General features: G+C 41.8%; 1 protein-coding gene across 4 annotated transcripts; it reads right to left on the bottom strand.

Moving 5' to 3' along the window:
- Positions 1 to 375: 375 nt before the first annotated feature.
- On the bottom strand, positions 376 to 10,979 carry LOC146362383 (uncharacterized). 4 transcript variants are annotated; one of them, XM_084919599.1, is made up of 9 exons: positions 10,517 to 10,979; positions 8,925 to 9,024; positions 8,634 to 8,747; positions 8,471 to 8,527; positions 6,818 to 6,955; positions 2,972 to 3,019; positions 2,669 to 2,782; positions 1,960 to 2,067; positions 376 to 1,549 (listed from the first exon to the last, which is right to left on the bottom strand). In XM_084919599.1, exons 2-9 carry the CDS (start codon positions 9,018 to 9,020, stop codon positions 1,445 to 1,447), a joined length of 780 nt encoding a protein of 259 aa, XP_084775725.1. In that variant the 5' UTR covers positions 9,021 to 9,024; positions 10,517 to 10,979; the 3' UTR covers positions 376 to 1,444. The 4 variants fall into 4 exon arrangements, with proteins under 4 accessions (XP_084775725.1, XP_084775724.1, XP_084775726.1 ...); XM_084919598.1 differs by having other exon boundaries at positions 8,925 to 9,027; positions 10,517 to 10,978; XM_084919600.1 differs by having other exon boundaries at positions 376 to 1,546; positions 8,925 to 9,027; positions 10,517 to 10,973.
- Positions 10,980 to 10,993: the final 14 nt, after the last annotated feature.

Genomic DNA, 10,993 nt, shown 5'->3' with positions numbered 1-10,993 from the left:
TAATATTTGGTATAGCAAACTTTTTTTTCCATATTTGTGTGGATAAAGTAACAAAGAAGCTTATGCTGTACTAATGTGGCCCAGTTTACAGATTATTCTGTGTAATACTGCTAAATTATTACTGAATTATTACTTGAATCTTTACTGTTAAATGTCACTTTTTAATTAATTTTTTAATTATATTCCACATATTAATGCAATAAATTTAATGTTGGCCATATTATTGTTACATTATGTCACAAGAGTATGATGGACACTAGTCTCATAAACTACTACTAATTTGAACTTTATTCACTGTCTAGCTTGTTTTTCACCATAAGCAACATTCAGCTCTCCACACAAACATGAATTTAATTACACATAATCACACAAAGATAAAACAAAGCTTGACTTTATTTAGCAGAATCGTGGCCTTACGTGTGCATGCTAAGGAAGATTTACAATGATCTCAAAATTACATAGAAAAAAAAGACAAGGCTGTGGTTAATATTGCATTAATATACAACCTGCAGACTCGACAGAACAACCCCGCTAAAAAAAAAATATTAGTAACAATTCAACATTTCAAGCTAATCTTTAGTGACTGGTGAGAGCGATTTATCTGTGCAGCAGTAATTTTATTTTCAGTGAGATTAAAACTTTCATACATTCATTTACAGTTAATTCTATATTATAGTGGTTTGAACAAAGAGTGACAAGAGGACTAAGAAGCCACACATGAAAGCAGTGTCAGGTAGATTTGATCTGCTAAGCTAACTGTGGAGATACACGTATCTGTTCTATGGATTTAACGAGTTCCAACTGCTCGGATTTTATGAAAACCTCATCTTATTCCCTAATTTGCCAAAAACAATAAACAATGATGAGACCGTTATATTTTTAGAGATATTTCTCTCTTTGAGTTCTCATTGGAGAACATTTCAGTGCACAAGTAAGTCAGAGGCTTAAACGTCAGCAGCTGATGAGAGAAACCCTGAGTTACAAGCAGGATGAGAGTGCTGGGGCAGGCGAACACAGTGTGACAGACAGGGGGCTAAAGCCGCTGCTTTTATAATATTGACCAATTCTGTCATTTACATTTCACAACTTTATTAATTTACTAAGTCATGTAAAGTTTTGATATTGATACAAGTATAAATGGCATTCTACGGAGCAGTAATGCTGTGTAAATGATGAATGAATCACTTGTTAATACCTTAATAAGGCTTAATAGTGTCACATTATTATAAAGTGCTACCATGTCAACATTCGTAATAAAACTGTTCCATCATAGTTTACTGTAGGGACAGCAGCACTAACACTGATGCTGTGATCACAACATGCCAGAAACTTGTTAAACATTCACATTTATTTTCCAACATAACATACAGAATATGCTTCCCTGTTGACACTCAGCCGTCTCTTGTGACTGACATGACACCACTGTGAGCTCTGTGCGCTGAGCTCAGGGTTCTGCGGTTTCTATTGGCTCCACCTGGGGTTCAGTGGGTGGGGTGGAGATGTCCTCTACCTGCTCTGAGTCAGGTTCTGTCACAACTACAGCCACCTGCTGACACGAAGAGAGCAGTCCGGTGTCAGTGAATGTATCAGCATACTGTAGGTAATAAATGAGAAGGTTAAAGGGCACGAGGTGAAAACCCTCGGGGTTCAAATCTGATGTGACGATCATAAATCAGATTCTTATTCCAGATCAGTAAAGGCACCGACAGCAGGCTGTAAACAAATCACACTTTTCTACTCTGAGCACTCAAAGTGTGTTTCATGCATGTGCATATATATACTTATATATGCACATGCAAGTTCATGCAGCACCTTTAACCTATGCACAGATTACATTCATGCATACACTCACACACCGATTATGCATCGAAATCTGGAAGTCATTCTTAATGCTCTCACCAAAAGCAGGATCATTCAGTTACAGGTGCCACCTTGTATTACACGCAGGTGTTGTGTTACCTGAGTTGGCTCAGCAGCAGCTCGAGCAGACTGAACGGCCTGAACAGTCTCCACAGCTGGGACAGGTGGGGGGCGAGTTTGTGGATAGACGGGTCCCTCACTGGGAGTCTGTGCGACACATTCACACATTTACGTAGATATGACATGTTGCTCTTTGAACAGGCCAACTTTAAACAGCTCTGTGGAATCTGATGTTTCATCCTGTTTCTAAAGTCAACCAGATGTTACCACAAAGATTTCTCTGTGTTTTCAACTGCTGCAGCACACGCATACATCTCTGTTGTGATGCTGTGGCATGCACGAGTCTTCATTTCATCAGAGTCAAACCACAACAATGACATGATGCTAAATTTATTCACAGATTTAAGGAGAAAACCAGGTAAGTTTTCGAACTAAAGGCAAATGCTCTAACATGAATGCATATTTATCAGCTCTGTAACTTTTTAGTGGGTGCATTCTTGTTCAGTTAGGTTTTAATGCAGGGGTGGGGACCTCCAGGCCTCGGGGGCCGGTGTCCTGCAGGTTTAGATCTCACCCTGGGTCAAAACGCCTGAATCAAATGATGAGTTCATTACCAGGCCTCTGGAGAACTTCAGGACATGTTGAGGAGGTCATTTAGCCGTTTAAACCAGCTGTGATGGATCGAGGACACATCTGAAACCTTGAAGCCTGGAGGTCCCCACTCCTGCTTTAAGGTATCACGGCTTACCTGGCTGCCACCAGCAGCTAGGACGCTGAGTCCAAACAGCATGGCAGTGATGCAGATTAGCAGCTCAAGCACCAGGAATATAACCAGTGTTCCCAGAATACCATCAATCAATAGCTAGAGAAACATGAGAGAGACGTGTGTGAACATATATGATCAGAAAACCATGTTTGTTTCAGTGACAGTGATTGTTCTCACAAAAACAACAAATCTTTTGTCTGACCCAAATATACGTCTATCTTCTACATGCACACTTCAAAGACACGACTTCCAAAATATTAGTTATAACAACAGTCTGTCACTTACTTTACACTTTTGCTCGATCAGCCCGGTGCATTTCCTGAAACAATGTTGCTGCAGTGGACAGTAAAGACAAAGAAACATAGTCTCCTTTTTAAAAATGTGCAGGGTCAACTATGAATTTATGTGATTCTATTAAAGGAAAACTACATTTATACCCTGCTGACAGCTCTGTGCATGCTGCATTACATGCATCATCCGTGTACGTGGCCATGTGACAGTTTTATGTGGTCAGAAATCTACCGTGTAAAAAAGTTGCCCTCCCTGTTTTCTACAACACATTCAAAAGATTGGAACCACATTCACAGACTGTATCTTTTAACTTAGAGACCCTCTTTGCCGTTCACAACTCCGCAACATCGTGGTGCAGCTGATTTTGTGACGTGACTCTGCAACATGTAAATGTGTGATGTTTCTGTACTGTCTTGTAGTTGAAGACAGTCTGTTTCTCAGAAAGAGAGAAATGTTGTTTACAAGACGTGAGTCCAGTTCTTGTTAATCAACAACTTAACATTAACCTCATTTCCCTGTTGTCTTGTGTTTTTGATACCACCAGCACCACCCCAACATCCTCTCTGGCATCAAAGAGCCACTGTTGATATTTAACAAAGAGGTGCAGTATCAGCTTTAAGATCCACAGCATAGAAACAGGCAGGGCTTAAAGGGAAGATCAGATGTAGAGGCTGCGATCACCTGATGGTCACTACTTTTTGTGCAACTGAATTCAACAAGATATAAGCAGATGTTTCATGAGCTGTGTGGCTGATTTTCCGGACACTATAAAGTTAGTAGAAAAGGTCGAATTCAGTGAGTGAATCTAATCAGCATCAACCTTAAATATAAATTGATGTCTGCTACTGTCGTGTACATTAGTGTAAACGTCACCACGATACTGCAAACTGAGCAGCTTATCCTGCAGTAAACTTGACCAAACGCCCAGTGGTGCGACCATGTTTCCATGCAAACTTTGTATAGCACAAAATGAGCACATTTCATTTTGTTTTGCAAAATCATAACCGCAGCAGCACATCATGATCTGATGCAAAAACTTTAAAATGAATTAGGACAGCAAGTGTCAAATGTCACTTTCTGATCGGACCTTAAGTTTCCTGTTAATCTCTCCTGACGTCTTTCACCATCTGTCAACATTAACAACGTTTTCTTTCTATGCCCAGGAAATAAACAACTGTACATTTGGTTAGCAGACATACTGCAACAAACTAACTACACTGTGTGTTGATGATGACCCCCCCACTTAAAAAACAAACAGCATTGATAAATCTAACACTATAAAGTGCAGATCACGACTTTATATCTGTGCTGTGGCTGGGAGCAGATATAAAGTGGTGGCTGTAGCTCAGGAGGAAGCGCCGGTCATCTACTGATCGCAAGGTCGATGGTTCAGTCCCTGGCTCCTCCTAGTCTGAATGCCAATCTTGGGCAAGATATTAGCCCCACGTTGCTCTCCGATGCATCATCAGAGTATGAATAGTAGATAGCAAAGATACAAAGCATAGAAACAGTGATTGTTGCATTGTACGCTCTGAATAAAGCGCTGTATAAGAAGCAGTTCATTTACTGTGAACACGTGACAGGGAGGTGAAGAACAAGAGGATGTGTTGATGGTGGAAGCGAGCGAATGTCTTTATGTTATTATTACTGAGCTGTCACCAAATACTAAGTCCTCTGACAGTGATATATATCAACGTGCCTTTCAGATTTAATTGGTCATCAAGTGAAGGTCCCAGAACAACATTCTGGATCATTCCGGCACACCTTAACCCCTAAACATAGATTTTTGTTGGCAGCTGGCCTTATTTCACATGCATTTATTGAGGTTTTGCACTAACCACGTGACATTAACTCATGTGCCATTTTGGATGACAATTATGGTGACGATGTAGGATCAAATGTGGCAAGTGGATGCTAGAGATCGATGGCAGTCGCCGGGAAAATGGTTGCTAATAGTATGATGAAAGATTTCTATGTACCCTCACCATAGGTACACCAAGCAAAAACATGCTTTTAATATTGTCTAAGGTCTCTAACACATGTACTGAAAGGGAACATGTAGCACTTTAAACACAAAATACAATGGGCAGAAGTTTCATGCACAGGAATGTGTGATGAGCTGCTGCTGTAGTTTAATATAGGACATATTAAACTTAACAACATAAGAAAATCAGTCACTGTCATGAATCACTTTTTTGAACATTAACATCCACCTGCACCCACCTCCTGCTTCATTATTTTCACAGGAATGCACATTGAATTTGGCAACTGTGGATTCAAAATTGTTTCAACCCTTTCACGCACCGTGGTCACTACAGTTACAGCTGTTCAAAGGCTGCTTCCTTGTGTTTGTGTCAGTGTTGATGGTGTACTTGCACATAAACCACTACATTGAACACTGATGTGTCACTCCACACCCTGCCACCCGCTGCTCGTTTAATGTGACTATAGATGTGCGACGCGTTTCATTGTAATTGTTGTTATTTAACCCTGTCATGCATGAATTATGACAACCTCAGTCAGGATTTTTCTGAAGTATTCTTATTCATCTTTTCATGCCTAAAGATGAATAAGAATACTTAAGAAAAGGGATTAAAGTTAATCAAGTTAATCAAATTACCATCAGCCGATCAAGCTCCGTCACTAGCTTAAATCTACTGTAGCCTACTTGACAGCTGAATCTAGTTCAAGTGAAGTTTGAATTTTTGACCATTTCTACTGAAGCAGATTTGTGAGGTCTGGCCTGGCTTGCAGTCTCCGCTCTTGCACCACTGCATCGCATGCTTTGCGTTGCTCTTTGGGTTGTAAGGTGGGATGCGGCTGCTTGGCCGTGGAAACCTGTTCCATGAAGCTCTCTACGCACTCTTCGTGAGCTAATCTGAAACTACATGAAGTTTGGAGGTCTGCAGCAGCTGACTCTCCAAAAAGTCGCTGTCATTCCCAATCACTTCCACTTTGTTATAATACAATAAATAGTTGACAATGAGGAAATTTCATGAGTGGACGTCTTACACAGGTGGCATCCTATCACAATGTCTGTAGAAGCAGTCTGCATGCATAGCTGTTTCATTGTCTACAGCTGTGGAACATCTGAATTCAGTTCATTACGTTTGGCATTACAGTGCATGTCTGTGCAGCTTTTCAGTCATCCAGGTCAGGGTTGTCTTAACAGCTTGGAAAAAGAAGGCTCAGTGTTGTGTTTTGTTCTACCACCAGTAGGAGTATCTTGAAATTTTGGGAGCCCCCCCACAGCACTATGAAGCCCCAGTCATCCAGGCCCGCAGACTGGTCAGTGACCCCCTGGCAACCACCGGATATCCCAACAAAAGCAGTTGCTCAGCAGGCTGTTCTCAATCAATGCTCAAGACATCACATGAAAAACCTCCACACTTAAAATGACAAAAAGAGGAACTGCCAGGATAACGGCTGCTGAGATGACTGTAAACGTACTTACTGTATCTTTTTTCTAGCTGGACTTTCTTTGATAAATATCTTTACAGCGTGTCCTGCAAACATTGTTTCAGTCTTGCACCAGGCAAGACTAATTTATCCCAAAGACAGCAAAAACGTCAAATCCCAGCATCTTAGCCCCAAACCTTTGCTGGTGATGTTTTTTAGGCAGTTTCTATTTGACAAACTGCAAGTACATCTTAATGATATTATGTTAGATGTCCTGCAGATGCTGGTCCTAACCAAAGTGTAACACTGTGTGCTGCAGAGCCAGAGAGTGTCACACATTGTCATCAAAGACAGTTAATATTCGGCCTTAAAATATGAACACTCAGTAAATCAATGTTTATGTGTTACTAGCTTCTCTCTGTTGTTATTTAAAGACAATACCACAGCATGTAGCTCCAGTTTACGGCAGTGTTCACAGTGGTAAGAGTCCTGGCGGTAGGGGAGGTGCTTGGACATTAGACCCAGGGCAGCGGTGGCAAACGCAGCACTGATGAGATGAAGCACCAGGACACATTTCACCTGCAAGCAACAATCGTATTATTCATACACAAACCAACACAACCTGTAAGGCTAATGTTTTACTATGCTACGTCAAGTTGAATCACTTCTGAATGTGACTGTCCAAATGGGAAGTACACTCCACCTTTAAAGTGTCCTCCTTAACAACACTGATAACATGTTCATGCATGTTTTCATGTATCAGAGCCCTGATTTCAGTTTGATGTGAGGAGTTTTATCCAGATGCCGGTCGCTTATTCTCCTTCGTTCGTCTTTTTGCGACCTCTGCTTAGATGAAAACACTTATCTTACAATCCTTCATATCTTGAAGATGCAGTTAAAACGTGCCTACATAGCAGGTGAACACTTTGTTCTCTTCTCGTCCACAAAGTTAAAGCAGAGAAGAGTCAACTTTCAGTCAACAGTTCAATTATTTCTGACAGTGTAAAGATCAGGGACGCAGGTCTGCAAAAAACTTTTTTTTCTGCTGGGATATTTTTGGCAAATCTGATGTTTTTCAGGGAGCTGAATCCAAAAATGACCTCCATTTCCCTCCACCATGTACAGCTTTTTTGGCAAAACGTGAGGAGTTTACATGAAAAAAGCACAACAGTGATGAAAAAAATCAATATTTTATTACAATTAACTATGAATAATTTTTCTTACAATTGAACAAAGAAAAAAAACTTTTCCTTCATGATATATTTAACTCTACAAATTTACTCTTTTTGTCTGAGAAACCTTCACACTTTTGCTTTCCATCCTCTGGTTCCTTCCTCGCATTTTCCATTTGCATTTCTCTTGAGTCTCACTCTTAGAAATATGAAATTAATAGAAGAAATCATTTTTGGATATGTTTTTTTAATCAGTTTAAAAAGGGAAATTGTTAATTAAACTAAAAACACGAGTTTTGCAAGAAAACCTGATGAGATGGAATTTTGAAATTATTTTCCTGGTTTCAATCTACATGAAACAGTCAGAAAGTCCTATGCAGTTCTCTGGTTGTAGACCTGTGTTATTGTAATTCTTAAACACCCGACATAAAACTCCCTGGATTAAAGCTGAAAGTCTACACTGCTAGTGAGCTGGTAACTGGTTGAAATGATTATTTTCATTATGGATGCATCTTGTCCTCATCCATAGAAACAGAACCACTGCCTTTTGTTCTGCTGGGTCACAAACAAACCCAAGAGAAGTGGTTTGTTTGTAAAGTACTACATATCTAAAGATTCTTCAGCTTGATATCATAAGTTCCCCCAAAACGAACTAAGAGATCCTAAATCAGCACAAAATACACTGATTAGAAATAGATTTAAGGATAATAAATCAAGTAGAAATTTAAAAAGCAGATCATTTTTAGGACAACTAAATTATCACAAAATAAGACCAGACTGCACAGGGTGCAGAGACTGAAGAAAAGAATTTATGCAATGCAAATATAGTTACATACAAGGAACCCTGAACAGCTGTTTTTGCTGACTTTGAATGCAGAAAGGCATTTTCATGCATGGCACAGACTGCGAGACACAGACTCACCCAGAAAAGAGTAGGTCTCCTCCCACTGTGGACCAGCACTGACCCAGACACAGTCACCTGGTGCATTACAGTGAAGTCAGACGCAGCTGATGAGTATAACATGAAAAGATGACCTGACCTGACCAAATCTAAAAGTAGCTGCTGGAGCTTTCGCCACACTGACCTGTATGACAACGATGAGGAAGAGAGCCACATCTCCGGTAAAGTGGACTTCGTGAACCTGGAGCACAGACGCGCTCAGACAAAGGATCAAAATCCCGATAACAATCTGGATGGCCTGAGGAGAGTCGCCAGAAAAAGTCATCAGCACATCATGCAATACATTTGAAACTTCTTAATGAGGAAAAATGTACTGAATATGTCCCAAATATTGCTTTGAAAATACCCAAGTGTTATGTATAAACAGACATCTGTTCCTATGTACACGTCACAGCCTTTGAATGGTTTTCTTTACCCCTAGAGTCTTGGGCTCCATCTTAAAGAGGGACTGTCGCTGTCCCTCAGAGAGCGTCCCTGCTGGAGGCAGCGGATTCTTTTCTTCATGAGCCATCCTGCTGCTGACGGGGAAACAACAGCTTTCAATATACAGCCCAGAACAGCAGGTAGAAAAGACTGAGTCAAAGTAAAAGGACGCAAAAGAAAAATTGATCATATTTAAACAGCAGGACTGTGTCCATTCAGCACGTGGTGCTACTTTTTAAACTGCTGCTACAGCTGCAGGTGCATGCTGTCCCGTGTTAGGATCCAGCTGCAGGTGCATGCTGTCCCGTGTTAGGATCCAGCTGCAGGTGCATGCTGTCCGGTGTTGGGATCCAGCTGCAGGTGCATGCTGTCCGGTGTTGGGATCCAGCTGCAGGTGCATGCTGTCCCGTGTTAGGATCCAGCTGCAGGTGCATGCTGTCCCGTGTTAGGATCCAGCTGCAGGTGCATGCTGTCCCGTGTTAGGATCCAGCTGCAGGTGCATGCTGTCCGGTGTTGGGATCCAGCTGCAGGTGCATGCTGTCCGGTGTTGGGATCCAGCTGCAGGTGCATGCTGTCCCGTGTTAGGATCCAGCTGCAGGTGCATGCTGTCCCGTGTTAGGATCCAGCTGCAGGTGCATGCTGTCCCGTGTTAGGATCCAGCTGCAGGTGCATGCTGTCCCGTGTTAGGATCCAGCTGCAGGTGCATGCTGTCCCGTGTTAGGATCCAGCTGCAGGTGCATGCTGTCCCGTGTTGGGATCCAGCTGCAGGTGCATGCTGTCCCGTGTTGGGATCAGTGCACTTGGACGGGCTGCTGCACTGAGATGTTCTCGCTTCTGTCACTGTGGACTCCATGTTCTTTTTGTTTGCCTTGTATCCTGACCTCATGTCTGCTAGTTGGAGGTGTTGTGCATCCACCTACTGGCTGCTCAGGGACTGTAGACACAATCAGGTCCTGCAAAGTACTGCAAAACTGAAAGTCTCTGATTACTGTATTAGTAAATTTAGGGTACATGAAGAAATCATCAAGTCTTTACTGTTTCCACTATAAGATCAGTGAACCTGTCCCCTGTATAAAACTAAAATGTCTCCAGACTGTCTCTGTCAAGGTCACAGGCTCGACTTTTAGCAGTAATAACACTGATGGATCAGCAAAGGAGCGATGCAGCTACTGGCAGACTGCAAATCTGCGATTATCGTAATGATTCATGTGCTGACTCATTTTCCAGATCGAGCCTTTAAATTATTGACTGCGCAGCGAAAAGCACAAGGATGTATGAATGTATGTGTAGCCTACAGAGACGCTGATGATGATGTTTCTGCAGTTAAAAATAAACCAGAGCTGCGCTGGACCGCAGTCAGATCTGGCACCGCTGCACCACAACATGAGAATAACATCACACTGCCGAGTTTTTTGGACATTCCCACACATCACAGTATTTAACTCACACTGATTTACATTATCTATATATTTATAAAGACGAAGAAAAAAGAAAAGGGAAGAACAAACAAACAAAATGAGAAAAATAAAAAACCCGCAGTGTCCATAACCAAACACCTCCGATGACTGCAGTGAACGATCTTACCTGAGCTGTGTCGCGTTTTTCCAGAATATACTGAGCAGCTTTAGGAGAGCACCAAGCCTGCCGTGAGTGCGGATGCTCTGCAGACTGCAGCGGGGTGTGTTCGGGTGTATCCTGCCCCTGCAGGAGACTGATGCTGTGTCATGCGTTTCACATGCACGAATGCAGGCAGCAGAACCGTTAGCAGGCTGTCCCGTTACTGCACCTTTAATCTGAACACCAGCGAACCTTCAAGAACCGTCTTTCCGTTCTTGACGTCTACGCTCGGTCGTAAAAACAAATTTGAAGTTGTGCTGAAGTGTTAAAGACTTAATGTCGCCATCTACGAGATTTTGCCAGAGTAACGTCAGTGGCAGATGTAAGATATTAAAGTTAGCAATAAAAGTAACAGTAGATATGAGCGGTTATTATTCTGTTTCGGATGTTATTACTGAAGCAAGAACCAGAAAGAACACACAGCTCATCTGAGATTTACCAAAA

The sequence above is a fragment of the Perissodus microlepis genome, chromosome 22 (genome assembly GCF_051167445.1).
Source record: "Perissodus microlepis isolate ML-2025 ecotype Zambia chromosome 22, ASM5116744v1, whole genome shotgun sequence".
Classification (NCBI taxonomy): Eukaryota; Metazoa; Chordata; class Actinopteri; order Cichliformes; family Cichlidae; genus Perissodus; species Perissodus microlepis.
The sequence above is the reverse complement of the archived record's forward strand: the minus strand, read 5'-3'. Positions and strand labels throughout refer to the sequence as shown.